The sequence below is a fragment of the Amphiura filiformis genome, chromosome 5 (assembly GCF_039555335.1).
Source record: "Amphiura filiformis chromosome 5, Afil_fr2py, whole genome shotgun sequence".
Classification (NCBI taxonomy): domain Eukaryota; kingdom Metazoa; phylum Echinodermata; class Ophiuroidea; order Amphilepidida; family Amphiuridae; genus Amphiura; species Amphiura filiformis.
Window position 1 is genome coordinate 41,412,086 of NC_092632.1, and position 19,669 is coordinate 41,431,754.

General features: G+C 35.0%; 1 protein-coding gene across 1 annotated transcript; it reads right to left on the reverse strand.

Moving 5' to 3' along the window:
• Positions 1–1,625: 1,625 nt before the first annotated feature.
• LOC140153130 (arginase-1-like) lies at positions 1,626–18,976 on the reverse strand. The gene is made up of 8 exons (XM_072175772.1): positions 18,646–18,976; positions 13,233–13,305; positions 11,875–11,987; positions 10,745–11,070; positions 10,141–10,245; positions 8,682–8,758; positions 7,982–8,041; positions 1,626–5,832 (listed from the first exon to the last, which is right to left on the reverse strand). Exons 2-8 carry the CDS (start codon positions 13,288–13,290, stop codon positions 5,672–5,674), a joined length of 900 nt encoding a protein of 299 aa, XP_072031873.1. The 5' UTR covers positions 13,291–13,305; positions 18,646–18,976; the 3' UTR covers positions 1,626–5,671.
• Between the last annotated feature and the right edge of the window lie 693 nt (positions 18,977–19,669).

The following is a 19,669-nucleotide window of genomic DNA, read 5'->3' on the forward strand; positions in this document are numbered from 1 at the left end:
CCTTGAAATCAATCCGCCCATCCATGCCCGAGATACAGCATCCGGACAATGCAAAAAACAGTATGCCTCCCGGTGGAGGCATGAGCAGGTGTAACACTTTCAAATGGCGCACCCAAAATTGCTTTCCCCCTCTCGGCCTGCCAAAAATTGCTATTCCGAATCTTGTTAAGTCTCCATGGGCACTATAAAAGTACATCGTAGGAACTCAAAACACAATAACAATACAATGTGTGTTTTATTATTTACAATGTTTTTATTAAAAACAAATTGACACTTTGAAACATCAAATTTACCCTCAGAAAGATTAGTATACCTATTACATAATGGATGGATCAATGTAATATTTACATACCGCAATTGCCTACCCTATTATTTTGGGGTCTTCAAAATCTTACGTTTATACAATTTTACATATGTGTAAAACTACCTTTATTCTGCATATTTTGTATTCAGCATATGTGAGTGGACGCGGCGAATCAGCCGTAAACTCGGCAAATTGTATTCTAAGTTAAAGTGTAAAATGTATGTGAAGGTCGTATTCATAGGTGTATCAATTCGTTGCGACAAGTATCTTATCAAAGCTGTTTAAATCAATCAATAATACTACTGCTGAAGAGGATAATAAGCTTCTACCTATTTCTATAGAATAGTTCTTGTCTTTGTTTGCTTTGGCTAAATCCTGTTCAAGTGGTAGATAACAAAGCATTATATTTTGTCTAGGTATATGTATAATCAACAATGAACAATGAGAGGATATTTCTGAACCTCGTTGACTTGGGGATGATTTGAAATGACCGCCAATTATGACTGTTGGATATTTATTACCAGAAATGTAGAAAAAGAGACACATGTAGAACCTATAAAAATACAATTTTGTCGAAGGAACAGAGTTCAACAAATCATAACCCCGCTTTTGGATATCGTTTGAAGTCAAATGATATACCATTTTAAAGCTTATGGTATATATTTTCTAAACACGAAATAAAACAAAATTGACCGGGCCGACTTTACGGCTGATTCGACGCGTCCAGTCACATATCATGTGGCAAAGGGAAGTACTTTGGTTAACATCAAAGGTTAGTTGGTTGATTACCAAAGGGCACAGGAGCTGAAAGTTTAGGGTAGTGAGAATTAACTGGTCCCAGCAAATTTATGATGAGGTTTTGATGTGGTTTTTTGACAATTTCAACATTGTTTTGTTTGGTTTCAATTTCATTGTAATTTTGATCAGTGTTCATGACCCATTAAGGTTAAATCTGGCAAACCAAAAGGAAAAAAAGGAAAACTTTTATGTTTCTTTACAGACTATTCCGAATCGTATGAAAAATAATGTTATCAAAATCCTTTACAGAAGCTAGACATTTTGAGTTGCACAAAAATGAAAATATCTTACAGTTTTAAAGTACTAATACAAAAAGTAGATAAACAAAAATAAATTCTAAACTAGAAAGGCTTTCAAGTTTCTGTTGTTAACGCAAGCAAAGAGTAATACAAAACGGTACAAAAACAATAAAGTAAGAGTAAAAGAAAATATGAATGCAGGATGAATTAATCCTTGACTACTCTGATTACCATTACCTCTGATTGTCCGTTCGTACAGGACAACGGACAACCCAAAACACCACTGTTTATTAAGTTAGCATTATTCTACTATATGGACAACCAAAAAATGTGACGGACAACCAAAAAAGGGACTCAGTTGTCTGGTGGACAACCACTTTTTGTTTCGTATTTCGACCTCTGATTCAGGTGCATAAATATTGCTTTAAAACTTAGATCATCTGCAAGATGATGCATAACAATCTTTCAGCCCAATCTGAAAACTAAATTGCAAAAGGTAAATTTCAAAGTGCAAATTGCACAGCGAGTCAATAAGGTTTGCTACTATTAATAGAATGTATGTCCCTTATTACTCTTGCTACTTTTGGTATACAAATTATTCAATAATGAAGAACATGATTCTTTTGTCAAATAGATAATAAACTGTTTCAATAATATTACATACTGTATATACATTAGATATCTGCCTGCAAAAGTATATGTATCATTCTGAAATACAAGGCACTTTCTTGAAAATCTAACACTCAATAAGAAACTGGAAGTTCCACTCAATTACATAGACTTATTATTTAGCAAGTAATTGCTATTTACATGAATCATAGTAACATTTTAAAGTGATAAATTGGAACTATTCGCTTCAACACACTATAAAATTGGCTCATTGCGACGTGTTAGTTTTAACTGGATTTGAACTGTCTTCATTCTTGCCATTTTTAAAATCTTACCCATTTTCAATTACATGGGTAATTATATAATTGAAGGAACTAAATCACAATGTGAAAAGGAATCCAACTGTGCAGAACAAAGTTACCCATCCACAAAATTTAATTGTCTTACTGAGTATTAATTTTTTCAAAAACCTTTTATGTGAGTGTAACCATACTTTTGTGAACAATTTATTAATGTATGCAATAGTATGTAAAAAGATTTATTTCAGTACCGGTGTATGTGTATAAACGGCACTTAGTTAAATACAGTGTGTAAAATATATAACTTTCATAATGTAAAATTGCTATAGTATTTGTTCTGTTTGATTTAAACAAACTAGCTACATATTGTGTGTCAATAAGACACAATAAAGGTCTGTTCATACTACCACCGCATTTGCGATCGTTGCTTAGCGATGCGATGCGTTGCTGTCGCACTACATCGTACTGCAAACTACTGCAATAAAGTTAAATACATTTTAACTTGGAAATGCGACGAGTTGCGTTGAGTTACGGCAAAAAGTAATCGATATATCGGCATCGCAAAGCAACGCATCGCAAATGCGGTGGTAGTATGAACAGACCATTAAAATGCTTATAATGTGTTTGTTGTTACAGATATAATAAACTGTAAAATATTCTAGTGTTTATCTGTTCTAATAATCAACAGTAGATTATGCATGTACCATAAAAACTCGATAGTTAGCATATGTGCTTACTATCAAGCGCTTTTGAAAACATAAACTTGTACCAAAGTCTGGCGCTTTACCAATTGAGCTAATGCGGCTGAGACACAAATTTGCAGGTTTACTGAATGTAAATATATGTATTGCTGATTTGCTCAAAACCATTTACAATATTGTGGATGGGGCTCTTCATGTTTGCATGTTTCAAAAGCACTTGATAGTAAGCACATATGCTAACTATCAGGGTTTTACGGTATGTTATGAAAGACAGCAAATAGTGTTGCATGTACCCCAGCAAACACAAAAATGTTTTAAAAATGTATAAACATGTTTGGTTACGACCAAAACATTTAACTAACATTTAAATATTAGGTTACATAAAGATCATGAAAACGTTTTTAAAACATTTTATATGAAAAAACACTATAACAATATTTGATAAATGTAGTCCCAAACATTATTGCAGAATATTTTTGAATTTCGCAAAATATTTTGTCAACACTTAAAGAGACATTTTGTGATCCACAGCCAAAACAAAAAGTTGACATTTTTTATATCACTGGAAACCACTGGCTACAAAATGTGTATGTACCAAATAAAACTTCTTCCAGATTAATTTGTTTAGCAAAACTATCATCAAATTTGAATTGCGTTCAGGTATACCAAAACAAAATTACAACACAGTGGTCTATGGAGCAGTGTAATACACATAATCAACTGCCACTTTGGGAATAGGCTTAAATCATGGATATCTACTGAAAAATGTTATAAAAGAGGATACTAGGATCACAAAATACTCCTTATAAGAACATTATGTTAGAATGATTTGCATTAAGTTTTCAAAAATGTTTTCTGAATGCTAAAACGTTTTACAACCTTTATATAACCCAACATGTTTGCTGGGTACCCTTGTTGACTTATTGAAGTATAAAACAAGCTATACATGTACATCAGATTATAAACAGGGATTTACATGTGTAAGCCATATACAAGCAATTTTACAGCACAGAATATTGAAATAATTCTCCTACAGCTGTTCTAGCTGGTTATATACTGTGATGCAACAACCATTCATATAATATATGATGGACATTTTTCATATAGGATAGTGAACTTATAATTGGCCTTGCAGTACACTTTTATACAATAATAACATTGTTGATATGGGACAACTACCCTAACCCTAATGCTCCAAGGGCTTTTAGGCGACTGGAAGGGAAAGAAGGAACGAATAAAGAGAGAAAACAAACAAAGAAGTTGTTTGCTCCCGTCAGGATTCAAACCCGAGACCCCTCGCATGCCAAGCACGGGGTCACTTAGGGTGATTGCGTCATCACATCACATGAGATGCACGCGCACACAAAGTGTATAGTATTTTGTATTACCTGGTACTGTTGGGGTTAAGTCAAAAAGATACAAAGCAAAAGGATAAATGTTGACTCCCACTTTTTTATATGTCCGCCATGGAGGACTAAATAGTGTACTTTGGTATTATAGAGACCACCCTTTCAACACCATAGCTATTTTTATAAATAATTTCAAAATGTGTGTGGCTTATTGTTTTTGTTTTTTTGCATTACACAACTAAAATGTATATTATTTGCTGCACACAAAAACCTTATAATAAGTTGACAAAACTACAGTATCGTACATATATATTTATCACTGTGTATAATGCTTATTCTTGTTTTCAACAATCTATATATAAAGCATTACGTTTCTCTGACTAGCACCCTTTATGAAGTTCTACTTCTCATCACCATTCATATGGTGTTTTTTGTGTACATATTCATATAGTTCAGCTGTCTGGTATACAATGTCGGTCTGACTATTCGTCTCTCACAAGTGTACAATAGAATGAGATATAATACATACACATTTATACACTCGAGGCAATTTATAAAGTTTATACCAATGGACACTCAGGCACAAATTGGTTCTTGACAATGAGTAACAGGTGGTGAAATACCATTTATCTCACTAGAACAATGCTGTGGGGTTAACATTACTACAGTACTATCCATATACCAGATATAGTGAAGCAGCTACCTGAGAAATTGAGCTATGGAGAGAAAATTCATTCTTAAACACTTGAGAAAGTTCTTAGCCGTGTGATATGACGCAAAATTACGCATACTCGCTATTTGAACCAATCGGGAGATGCATACCAATAACGGGTCTGATAGATTCTAAGCCATGGGTAATTCCTTGTGGAAGGTATTTCCAAAATCTTCCACAGGGGTAGTGTGAATTTCAACTGGAATAGCCCACTGCGGGGACTGCATCTTGGTTTCATTCAGGGAAACTGCTTGTTGAGTATGCCACAGCTGTAATTTCAGGTGATCCTACACAAGTTTGGTCACACTGAAATATATTTTTTTACTTTGTTTCTCATGCCCCGAACAGGGCTTTTTTTATGATCATAGGGTTACGGTACCTACAGGGATCCCCAGGGTTCTAGTTCAACAGTTACATCCAAGGATAGGGGTGTGGGGAAGTATGTGAATAATGCATAAATGATGTAACACTGACAAACTCTTTGGCGCTGCATGTTATTAACACATCCACATATACATGTAGATACCTGTCACGTATCGTGGTATTGCATAATCAATTTTTCCAACCCTATGACACAATACCATGACTGCTTTGAAAAAGGACCCATTGTGCAAATACTGTGCAAGTACAGGTTGTATACAAATGAAGCTATTTCACTTGCTACGGGTCTGGGATCTTGTAGTCAGGTGGTGTGTTACCCTCTCTTCTCTTGCCAATAGCTGCCATGAGCACATCTACAGCTGTTTGGACGGTAGCTTCTTGTTGTGCTGGTGTGCCAAGCTGTGGATTCACTTCCACTAAATCAACCACGCTCATCAGATCTAAAACAAAGAAAGGAATGGCAAGTTTTCAAGGTGAATGGTAGAAATCTTTAATTGATGTACTATGTCTGGAACTATTTCCTTATTACCTGATATAATAAAGGCCATTATAAAGATACTATTAAAGATACTAGTATGCGTCTGACGATCATGTCCATAAAACTCCCACGGCCCATAGTTAGTTAGTAGCGTATATCTGGTGCCTCCATCAGAGATAAGGAATCACAGAGATAATATCAGCCAATGTTGATACTTGAACCAGACAACAAGCAACTTCTCAATAACACCTAGTTTGTATATAGGCCAAGTATAACTCTCAAATATAATTGAGACAACAATGTGAATATACTATAGTACTTATGGCATGAGAATTGTACCCAACATGATCAAGTTAGGCAATCAGGAATTTGTCAGTCCCAATACATACATGTAGAGCGTGGGGTGATTTTGGTCATTTTTACTAACAAATTTAAATACCAAGTTCTACAAGTACACCAATTAAGAAAGCTCAACAATAGTTAACTAATTAATAACTTTAATTAATAAATTTACCTATGTTAACAATTCCGTAAGAATCAATATCTGTATCACAAACGGATGCATGATCAACATCCGCCACTATGTGAAACGGCAAAAATTGGATTTGATGAAATTTAGGCACAGAATCAGCATCATTGGTCAATAATTTGGTATATGCTTCAAAAACGAGCTGAAAACCCCAAATCTTCCATTTCACATAATGACGGATGATGTGGCATAACCTCTTCGTACATACTGTGTACAATTGTACACATGGACTTCTATTGCTCCCTGTATACCAGGGGAAGCTTATTACTCAAACAAACACCATGTGCACAATTGTGCATTCATATGCTATCCTCCAGTGCAGAGCGCCCTCGCCTAACTGAATGTCACTTTTCATAATCTAAGAGGGCATCACCCACTACAGCACGTTGCCAGAAGACATGTACTTTCCTTTTTAATTTTATATGAAATATCATTGTGGACAAGCTAAATTCTAGTCAGGGGGTTAGTGTAAGACCTGTAGAAAACATGGAACACTATTTTTGATCAAATGCTACAAACATATGTGGTGTAGAATTTTTTTTAAATGGTGTGTACAATTGTACACAGTGTGTCTCACCTTGTAAATATAAGACTAATATATTGTGTTCAGTTGTACACAGTGTGACTAATCTTATCAATATATAGGAGTTATTTAGTATACTTTGTACATCATTATAAGTTATTTTTAAATCTTTTGTCAATACTTCCATTCAGTTTATAATTTGCTCTGGATGCATTTTTTGGAAAAACCACTATGTAGGCCTATTATTACAGCGATAGTTAGGAGTAACTGGTCGTTGATGGGCCCGAAATGGATCGTATAGAGTGGAGTAACAAAATTAGTCTCAGAAATCAAGTTTATTAAGTATGATGTCTTTTTCGGTCTCTCCAAAGGCAAGAACTGTTTATTAGCATTTTATACCAAATTAATGAGAGAGCCTACAGATACGGACGTATGAAGGCAACAGAAAAAAGAAACAAAGGGTTCAAGTTTGTTGCTTCACATATGTTACCAAGTTTTACTGCCATTACTTAGTCATAATGTGTACAATTGTATCCAAAAAATCATTGTAAACATCGCCACTTAGTCACAATGTGTACAATTGTACTACACATGCCCTAAGGTAATTATTTTTTTTTTAGTTTTTCACAAATTACTATCCAAAATAGTTATAATAAGCATAAAAAATATTTGTTTGATCGAGCCATCTTCCTTCGTGTCCGAAGGGGTACAAAAAGACACTGAAAGTCTGATATGCTCTATTTCACATAGTGATGTACTGAGCTTCAATCCCCTATTTCACATAGTGACATATAAGTTTAGAGCTGGATATATATCCTGTAAAAGTTATTCCTTTTTAACTATTTAAGATACAGTTTAATAGTTTAATCATTAAAATTCAATTTCAAATGGAATCGGTTCACTGAGAGATAATATTGGAGGAGTACTGACTAAGTTATTAGTAACATATCCTTCAAACATGTTTTTCTCAGAAACATATTTTGCATTTGTCCTGCACTTACGCCACTATGTTTTGCGACAGACAAATTGACTTTAAAATGGTACTTAATTTCTACTTACTTGTTCTTGAAACTTCCTCTGCAATATACATTCCTTCCCTGTAAGTTAGTCCGCCCCAAACTATTTTGATATAGAAAGAAAAACAAAAACAATGTTAAATTTATTTGCACTAGGTTATATATGAATAAGTAAGGACACACTTATATAAGTCCAGGGCAAAATCCACAACTCCTTATTAATTATCAAATACATAACTACCTCTGATTTTCCAAAAGTAGTTCCATAAATTTATAGTGCACTCATGCTTTCTGTATTTTGTTGTTTGTATATAGATAGGAGATGCAACAAAGTGTGAAAGGTAAAAATATTTCTCAATCAGGGAGATTTTAAAAAGTGTGTTCATCAGTCTTTGGGATGATCAACTTATTTTCAGGGAACCTTCTACAGAATCAGGAAGAGTTGGCAGCTCTGCAAATAGAACAATAAACCATTTCTGTGTACATGTACTGTGTTCACATTAACTTGAGTTTGGGAAGCTAAGGTGCATACTAAAAAATAGCACGCCTACAAGTGTGTTTGTGATTTCTATGTGTGACAACAGTAATTCCACTTTGTGAAGTATATCAAATTATGGTTCTTTTTTCTCATTTGTTTGAACTATTACAAAACCCATTTGCAAAGAGTCTGTCTGCAATCCTACCAATGCAGCCAGATTTGAGAGCTAGGCTACTTTGTTGTAAAATTGAGAATTGCTTCTTACCTGGCGTTCCTGTACTTGGTGAAACAATGGGATCTAATGAATCAATATCAAAGCTCAGATGAATTGGTTTGTCACCTCTGCAAATATAATGAAAGAAAGAAAAAATGAAAAATTATTTTTGGTAATAAGCTCTGCTTTCCAGAATTCAACTAATCCAGAACCTGATTTACCAGTTTCTTTCTTGTACATATATTTATTGATATTACAAGGCTATTCCATTCAATCTAATATTTATTGGCCATGTTACCCCAAGTCAATAAATTTTGTACAATTTAATTTAGTTTTTCTTTGCATAATTCCCATGTCAAGAAGTGTATTTACTATTACCAATCATTTGCAAATAAATGTATTGACAGAGACCTTCAAACTTAGCATGAACAGGGTTCAACTTTAACTTAACCCTGATGCTCAAAGGGCTCTTTTGCAAAAGGAAAGGAAAGTAGGAAGGAATAAAGAAAGTAGGTGAACATAAAATGTCATACTATATTTGGTACCTGGTATATAGTATGTACACCTAAAAATATTGTTACACTTGAAAAAGCTACCATGATTTAACAACCAAAGAGTTTTGAACAAAATTAATAAACTTGCCGAATGTAGCATTTCATACTGTGGATTTTGACACCTTGTTGAAAAAAGTTCAATGGTAAAGGGTGTGATCTCATACATTACAGAAGTCCCTATACAAAGGATTTGCATAGATTACTGGATGAGTATCCAATGCGGTATTTATTGTGTGCAACAGTTTCATTCAAATTTGAACCATTATGTTTGTCACATGGTTGATTAATTGATGATCAGCAGCCTTAAACCTAATAGAATTTCTATGTGAACTTGCATTTTGAAATACTGTGAGCCCTACAGTAAGCATACAACTACATGTATTAACCCCATGAGCACTACCTGCCGATCTTACATTGCCTCTGATTGGTCAATTACTTGATATCTTCAATTTAATCACCAATCAGAATGGCGCTTTGCAAATAGTTCACCCCAATTTTTTGGGTGGTGAAATTATTCTAACAATGTTGCTGATTGGTCCAACTGATAATAACAACTTCTCTTGTGTGACCAATAGGCAGGTAGTTCTCATAGGGTTAAAGTAGATGAGTGATCTTCAGCGCTCGAAATAAGGCGCGTCCTTGCGTCAAATACCCGTGAAAGTAGGCGCGGACCCGCAAATTTCGACGGTGCGGGTCCGCGTGACCCGTAAAAAATTAAACCAAGCAAAGGGCAAAAAATCCTAGTTTTGTTGTTCCACTGAAAAATCCGATTCATATAAATACGTACAGCTCCCTGAGTAGACTTTCATTTTAGTTTCCCATCAAGTTTTCAACCAGGATCGCCGTAGCTAATTCTCATTCTTGAAATTTCAAAGGCAAGGGTCCGGGGTCGGACCCTTGAAAATTGGTGAGGACCCTTGGAATTTTGTTCTTATTTCGAGGCCTGGTGATCTTACCTTGGATTTACCCATTCCATTGCTCTGCTAAATATTTCTGCAATCCCATACTTGTCAATCTGGTGGATGTCAAAGCACTTCATTCCATAGTTGTCTAAAATGTAACTGGTGATTAAAAATATGGAATGTGATCATGAGTCATATGCATGTGAGTTGATGAGATGCATGAAACTTGGGTTCTCACTAAGTGTTGCGATCGACTATTTAATCTGTAGTTTTTTTCAGTTACAAGCCTTTACAGATATACATGTTAGGCCTGTTATCGACACATGATTTCTAATTCAACACTGCGGAAAAAATACGACAATCGACACGTGTTGAAACTCGAAATGAGATTTTAAAATGCTGAAAAAAGTCTACTTCCTGGTTCAGGTCAACTTCGGGAGGTAATTTTTGACTTTCCGATGAAAACTTGATCGTACGGTAAGCTTAATCGGACAAAATAGCATGGAAATTTCTTTCTTTTTTTTCCTTTTTGATATGTGTCGTAAAGTGTCGAAAAAGGACAATTTATTTTGACATGTCGGATTTAGGGTCATATTGACAATAATACGACACATACGACAGTAGATAACAGGCCTAATACACATATATAAACCCTTACCTTTCCCCAGGATCAATGTCTCTGAGTCCAATGTAGGCAATATTGCTGGCATCGATACAAGGTGAACACCACTCAAAGCCAGGAACATTTGGAAGATATTTCTTTGTTTCCTTACAAACAAAGGAGAGCACCATACCATGCAGGTTTCTTGAAGGTGATGTCTGTGGAAGATTGAGGTCAGCGTGAGCATCGATCCATATCACACACATGTTGGGTTCTGCCCTGGCATGGCCATGTAATGACCCTATGGATAAACTGTGATCTCCACCAAGCACAACACATGTTTGTTGGTGCTCACTTACAATGCTGTATACAGAGTCTGAGACCTACAGAGAAATAAAAGGGGAGGAATGTTCAAATTTATTACTTTTGTAAGGTATGTGTAATTTTCGGTGCCCCGAATGAGTTTTACTTTTGCAAGGCACAACATCTAATTTTATCTTCATACACTCCTAGATAGTGAGAACCAATCAGAGCAAATGTTAGTAAAATACTAGCCGTGCATAAATGTTGTACATTTGCATTCATTTTTCTTGCGATTGGATTCATTTATGTTTGCAACATTTTTAGTGATAATTTTTGTTATAAAAATAGCCAAAATCACAGGATTTTTTTACTGGTAGTATGAAATAGTTTGATAAATGTGTATCACATGTTGCTCGAGAAATTGTACAAAATAATACACTTGTACTGCGATGTTGATGCGTCTAATGCACTTCCCCTTAGGGGCTTATGCATTAGACCTTTAGGTATTATGGTCTCAGCATTAGACGCATCAACATCTCAGTACGTGTGCATTGTGTACAATTTCACTCCCAACAAGTGATACGCATTTATTAACCTATACTTATAGCGTTATCAGTGGCCCGATATAGGTACAAATGGCTCTTTCTATTGTACCCTGAACATTGCATGATTGCATAGTGCTTTTGTTTTTTATTTGAATGAAAAATGGTTACAAATATTTTACTATTATTTTTGATACAATTTATTACATCTGTGGTAAGATCTGTAGCAAGATGTTGCAAAGGCATTGATCTTGTTTTCCATGTCCTATTGGTGATTATTGTACTAAGGTAGTGATTTAAAATGTCCACATCAACTAATTGACAATCATCATTTACACTTACAGTTTTCAAGGCGTTGCCAAGTGTTCTTGAATGTTTGATGTAACCAACGCTTTCATCGGCATCCTCCAATGCCACCTGATAAGATATATCACCATGGTCCACAATGGGTCTTCCTAGTATATGTAACAAACAAGTAAACAAAAATAACACATCACACATCTTGGTTTATAACAGTATTTCAATTTAGCAGGCGCGTATCCAGGGGAGGGGCGAAGGGGGCGCGCCCCCCGGGTAAAAAAAGGAGAGGGAGAGAAAGGGAAGGGCAAGAGGGGAAGGGAAGAGAGAGAGGGGGGGAGAGGGAGAGGGAGGGAAAGCGAGAAAGAGTGGGGGGGAGGCAAAGTAGAGTGGGATGTCCGCTCTGCGGACATATTGTATTTGACTAAGATCTGATTTGCGCCCCCCGGTCTACGAATTCCTGGATACGCGCCTGTTTAGCATGGCAGGGGTGGGTGGTTCATATTGGTAAAGTTGGTTATCATCATGGCTGCACATGTCAACACAGATGCACAAAACTGAAAGTGAAAAGTATCAATAATTTGAAGGTAATCCACATCCTTGCCGAATATAACATATTCTATTACTCTTACGACACATTATTCAAAATCGTGCACTGTGATTCGTTAAAACACGTCATGTGAGAGCCTATTATTCTGCAATAATGGGTCAAGCGCCGTAACACATTCTACGCACAGCATAAAGCCTCCAGCATACAACCAATGACAAGCCTTTATTGTGTCTGTTTGTCTGCAATGCGCGTGCACGCCGCTCAGCGGCAAGCGGCAGGGTAGTATGAAACCAGCATTACGCTTGGTTGCGCGTGCAATATTTCCGCGATACGCGCTGTCACTTACACGCTCCACCTTGAAGTAAACAACTTTAAATATTTGTGCCAAGAAATGATATTTTATCTTAAAAGCGCACTATTCTGGTACGGTAATAGAATAGAAATAAAGGGGGCAGTATTATCCTTTACACACAAATAATGTGTCCTCAGCAGTAAAAGCGTTTAAATAATGGGTTCGGCTGCGCCTCACCCATTATTTACGTTTTACTGCCTCGACACATTATTTGGGTGTAAAGGATAATGCATTACCCTTTATTTCTTAAAGGTTAAAGTCAAATGATTGGTTTAACATCGTAAAGTTTATAAGGGGTATAGGGGCAAGGTGGAATTATTGCAAAACATCCCTGTATTTTTTTTCATATATACATAATACAATTTATTTACTACTCACCCATTTCATATGTATATATTTTTGATTTCATATACATAATACAATTTATTTACTACTCACCCATTTCATATGTATATATTTTTGTTTTATACATAATACAATTTATTTACTACATGTACTCACCCATTTCACTCAGTCTTGAGATGAGACCTGCTTCTCTGATAACATTGGTACCATACATTACACCACGCTTCTCCTATAATGCAATAAAAAACAAAATCAATATGTTGAAAACACTCAGAGAAAATTAAGATAATGCTGGGCCAGAACATTTTAGTCTCTAGTTTAGCCTTAAAATCATGAATATCAAAAATAAAATACACTCTCAATTGGATTTTTTTACTTTGGTCCGTTTTGGGGCATATCTGAAATGCTTGTACAGCTTGGAACTATTGGAACCAGCCAAATGTATCAATTGTATTTGCAGGAAAACTGAGTAATTTTGTATTATTTATTTGGATACGGTAATAATAGAGGCCGTCAGCGTGACGTCATTTGCCGCCCGCCATCTTGTGGGTACACTCTGCGATGGTCGTTCGAACTCCATGCGTGGACAGCAAAATCACAGCGTTGATGCGTGATAACAGCTGCGTGGCAAGCTGCGCTCTGCGTGTAGTGTCCGACACATGAACACGCAGATTATTTGTACCCACAAGATGGCGAAAGGCTGACGGCCTCTATAAGTCCAGTGGCAGAGTATGACCACATATAGTTTGAAATGAACAGACTGGAAAGTTAGATCTACTGGGCAGAGATAGGACCAACAGTGCTGTGAAATTCTTCCTTTCAGCCCATGACCAGGGCTGTCAACTCTCACGCATTGGCCGTGAGTCTCACGCATTGGGTCACTTTCTCACGGTCTCACGCCAAGCTAGTATAATCTCACGCCTAGGTAGTAAATCTCACGCAAAATGAGTGAAATCTCACGCATCGTCATGAATAATTTGTTACTCCTACCCCCGCTTTTCACATTCTCGGCGCCGTGGCTCAAATCATGGTACAAAATGAACATTGGAATCGGCAAATCACGGTACGCCTCTGTCTCACCCCAAGCAATTCCAAAAAGTTGACAGCCCTGCCCATGACACACTAAAATTCAATATGCTTATAATTCGCCATTTGCCCTTAACCAATCGTTCAAAAATTATTGCCCGGGCAATAATTTATGCATATATGTCGCTGATATATAATAATAATAGTAACAATCAGGTAATTTAGGAATAACATGATAATGTTATATAATGTTTTATAATGTAGGTTAATTGCAGTTTGATCAATCGTGCCTTTTTAGGCTTATCACCTGTGCAATATATATATTGCTTGTCTTTTTAAACTTGTTTTAATATATTGTTTTGTATGTTTTAAGATTGTAAATTTAAATACTGTTCATATATCTTGTTGTATGATTTAAATACTGTTCACATATCTTGTTGCATTCCAAGGTTTTTTTTTGTTTCCGTGCGCTGTGTTTACTTGTGAATGCGTATTGGGGTAACACTTCTCTTATTTAATTTTTGCATTTATAATGCGTGTTGCATGGCTTCTTGCTTTTTCTTTTATCTCGAAATTGCTGTTGCATTTATGTTGTGCAATATGTATTGTGTGCATTGTTTGCTATTTGTCGTTTTATAATGTATATTTCACAGTCATTTGCATTTTGTTCGATCTTGCCTTTTTAGGCTCATGCTGTGCAATATCTTGCTTGTCTTTTTCAAACTGGTTTTTAATAGTTTGGTTTGCTTGCTTATATAGAGGGGTTTCCTCAAACTATGTTTTAAAATTGTAAATTCAAATATTGTTCTCATATTTTACAAATGTATGTGCTTTTAATTTCATGTTTTGTAAAGCGCCTTGAGTTCTATTGATGTAATTGCGCTATATAAGAAATAAATATTATTATTATTATTATTATTATTATAATTTATAATAATTTATAATAATAATTATGTACATGATATGGTGGGATGTACCAGGTTAATTGCACGAAATGGCCCCTTTAAAAAAGAAATATAATAACAATTAAAACTTTATACTACAGTGAAAACCCAGGTTGGAAAAAAAATGGGGATGGTGGTAAGGCTAATGAAAGTTGACTCCCAGTTTCCTGTTACCCTACCAGCTCCGCTCAAAACAATTTGCTGGCCAAATATTTCATTATTTTGAATAAAATGTTGATTTCTAACAAACTTTAACATACAAATAAATAATTGTGGTTTTTAATCATAAATCTCTTTCTGTTGATTTTCAGGAATTTTTTTGCAGTAGGAGCAGGTATATGGTTAATAATGAATTATTAATGAATACCTACTCAATATTCTCTGTCCCGCACTTTTTGATCTGCTCTGATCTCATCCCGTAAAAAATATTGTGAAACTTTTTATAATAGTTGTACAATCACCTTCATGTGGTTGTAAACTACAAACTGTGATTTATCACATGTATACATGGGTAGTTATTGGTTTACACCTGTAACAGATGCAATAATGAAATGGTATAAAATAATGAATAATGAAATGGTCACCTACACAGTCATGAAAAATAATGTAAGGCTATTGAAACTTGATGTTGAGTTTAGCGTCCCATTTTTTTCAGCTCATAATGAGGCAACTATTTCATTATTCATTATTCATTATTTTCAAGGTTTCATTATCAGCGGCTTTTTACCAATGCTTATGCGCTTTTGTTCATTCTAATGGGTATCGCCAGTCGCAATATAATGTCACAAACACACATAAGCATTTATAAAAGTATAATTATCTTGCTATTTTGTTTTTCAAGTTTTAAAACAAACTAAATGTATTCCGAAGTATACCATGCCAGTCTTCTTCACTCCAATTTGTACTAACCTCTCCGCTCCGTATACATTTGAAGATATGGGGAAATGGGGGGGGGGGATTGACTCATTTTACACAAAAATAACAATCATGCAGAACGTTATGAAATAAATATTTGGCACAAATTTGTCAAAACTAGGTCTTTCCTAGTTAGATTATTTACAACATCAACAATGTCCATCTGGTAATAACATTTTGGCCAAGTTGATTTTTCTTCTAGTCTACCCTGGTATCCCAAAGGTATAATTGAAATAATTGGATAGAGCAAGGGTCAAAAACCTGTATATTTTTAATGCTAAAATATTTAGATGGATTAATCTAATAGTTCTCAAGGCTTTCTATAGTTTTTGAAGGGATCAAATACAAAAAAAGGGGTTTAAAAATTTTGCAGAACAAATTTTCTTTCTGGTTTAGTAGTAATTTGCAAAATAATGAATTATTTTCAGATTTTGCATATCAAACGTGGCACAAAATTCATTAAACGCGGGCGGTGGACGCTAAACTCAGAATCAAGTTTCAAGTGCCTAACGGGAAACTGGGAATTGACTTTCATTAGCCTAATCAATCAACAGACAATGTAGAGAGGGCTTTAATGCGCATGTTTATAGAGGATGTATAAAATGGAACTTTAGATTATACTGCAATAACTTTTGAAATCGCAGAAAACAAATATTCTAGGTATGACTTGTTGTACGTTGTACTACTACTAGTCCATACCCGGAGTCCATTATGGTCATTTTCACAGTAAAGGGTGTAACTTTTGATTTTTAGGGTCAAAATTTCAAACCACTTAAATATGTTTCTGTTTACTGAAATCATGCATAGAAGCAACTTAAATTCCAGTAAAATAATGTTTCAAGGCTTAAACCTTTTGATTTCTAATAAAAAATTTGACATTTCCATAACATTTTGGTTAAAATCTAAGAAAAAATGTATTTTACATAACCTCAGAAAATTATGACATGAAAGCTGGAATACATGTGAAATCCCATTCCAAAGTAAGTCAACAGATATAAGTTAAATTTTATACCATGTTTTGCTATGTTTGTAATTGCAGTTTTGAAAATTTTTAACATCAAGTGTCATTTACAATGGAAATTTCCAAACCTTAAACATATTTTTAAAGTTTTAATTGGGTTCCTAAAATAATTTGAATGTCTAACTTCATGTACAAATACTACTTGATGAAAGGAACCTCCCAGCCAAGTTTCACAGAAATTGGACTTATTTTTTAGAAATGGCAATTCAAGCGATTTGTGTTTCGGAGGCTTCAGTTAACAACACAGGTGATCATAAAAGTAAAATATTTGGCTAACTACTACAAGTTGACATAAAAAAATAGGTAAAAAATATCACAATTACCAATTTTCATGCTTTGCTTCTAAGTATTGAATTTCAGTTGTGACAAAAATTAAATTATCACAGCAAGTCATTTTTTTTTTTTTTTGAGTCTTCATGTTAACAATTGTTAAACATTGCAGAAGTAGTTTTTTGAAAACAACAGTGTTGGGATCATCTAAGCTGTTATTTTCTTGTGTGTATTGAATCAATGCTTCTATGCGGCAGATATTGTAGCTTTATCACATGTTAATTTTTTTACCCATTTGTTAAGTGTGGTGTTTTTTGCATGTGAAGCCTCCGAAACAGGCTTTTTGGGTATCAGTATATTTTTCAAACATTAACCATAATGTCAAATTTTTTTAATTTATGACATTCTGCACATATCAAGTAATAATTACAATGCAGATATCAGTATGAAACACACCAATTTAGATATGCATAGATGATAATTAATCTTATTGTTGTTTGGAGGCTTCATTTGTTTCGGAGGCTTCAATTGTTAACGGAAAGTTTGTATTGGGTCCCATTTTCAAACGGTGATATATATCTCCACGATTTAAAAACATGTGACTTGAGGATCTACTTTGCTACATTTTGATAAATAGATTGGATGAGCTCTTTTATTTATATTTGCACAAGCTTGCTGAACAGTTTGTTTCGGAGGCTTCAAAAAGTTAACGGAAAAACGGCTCTTTGAAGTCAAGATTTTATAAAAATTTTAAAAGCTTGCAAATCGACTAATTTTTGTTACCCATTTCAAGTTAAGATAACAACTGTTATGAATCAAGAAGAAGTGAAGAAATAACCAAGAATTATGAACCAAAGCTACACCCACAAAGTTTGTTAACAATTGTTAACGGAAAATGAAGCCTCCGAAACAACAAATATCAAGTCCGGTTCTCAAAAATACAGGGCTGTTCACAATTAAATCTAATGTGGCAGTGTTTACTGAACATATGACTGTACTTTCAGGATAAGAAAAATTATCCATGAACTAACTGAAGAAAACACAGGGTTTTACAAAAATGTTACTGTTTTTTATAGTTTTTCAAAATGGCAATATTAAGTACATTTAAGCCTGCTAAAACTGAAAGCAGTAACTCCCAAAGCTGATTATGCTACCCAAGGTAGCTGCTAACTAGATGACTTATGTGGCCAAAAATCATGGAATTCTGTGGCTTTATTAGAACACTACGGATTAAAATGTTAAAAATCCAAAGTTACACCCTTTACCGTGAAAATGACCTTATATTAAATTATTATTATTAAATTTAAGTACTAATTGAGAAATAGTCATGTAATACACTATCATTATTAGATTCTGTATCCATATATTAGCTACAAATTAAATATACCAGTACCTGTCCAAGATTCAAAGGAACCCTAAAATACCAACATCGTCGCGACGAGATACGTGCAATCTTTTGGTCTTCTTCTCATAGTTCTTCACTGACAAGTACTCAAGATGTTGATGACGACGTTGTTGTAAGCTTACAGCTCCGACCACACCATTGCTGACTTTATTAATCGACGCTGGCAAACGCGATTGAAGAAGCTTTGTAAGTGGTCTAGCTTTACTGAAAACGGACGACATCATGTATCAATCCGTGCATGTATCGCTTCAAAATATTATTAAAAGGAAATAATGAATTTCATTTGCATCCCTGCACTGTTGATGTGATCACGCCACTGTACTGCGCAAGAGTTGACCTCTCACCTGAACAGCTGAGATATGTACCGTGTAGTACATGTACAGTTGGATTCTTGCACCCTGGCCCACACAATCCTATTGAGGCTCTATTGATTAATAGGCCTAAATGTTTTGGAATCATTTGTTTGTAACATAACAAACAACCAAGACGGGAAAATCGAATGTTCAAAAATGTACCCATAAAAAGCCGGTCATAAAAGGTTCGATAATCTCACATTGATTGACACATGTGGCGGTATAATGTTTACAAGTTTGCCGAGCCCCCGATGTCAACCAATCAGAATACGTGCATGTGGGGGTGTGTCACATCAGGGAATTGCCCCGGGGAATACCACTTTTCTTGACATTTTCTGCCTAAAACTGAAATAAAATGAAAAAAACATTTCAAAATGCACCTCTTCTAATCTTTCTACTGCATAAAGTCACGTTCAGAATCCGTATCTCTATATCTTAATTAAATCTTGATCTTCATAAAATCTTCATAATTGATATCCTACATGTGGGGCACCGGGCGATATGCTAACCCGGTGATATCCATTATTTTTAGAGCTCAAACATGTGTTTTGTGATCATTTTTCAGTAGATATCCACGAAAAAAGCTTATTCCCAAAATTTCAGTTGATTCCGATTTTGCATTTGCGAGGTATACATTTACAATGCTCCATAGACAATGT

Bases quoted from the DNA above. Each gene is read 5' to 3' on its own strand.
- LOC140153130 (XM_072175772.1), bottom strand. From the start codon at position 13,290: ATGTATGGTACCAATGTTATCAGAGAAGCAGGTCTCATCTCAAGACTG. The intron at 11,988-13,232 runs GTGAGTACATGT...TACATATACTAG, and splicing joins CTCAAGACTGAGTGAAATGG to GAAGACCCATTGTGGACCAT. The intron at 8,042-8,681 runs GTAAGAAGCAAT...ATATCAAAATAG, and splicing joins ACCAAGTACAGGAACGCCAG to TTTGGGGCGGACTAACTTAC.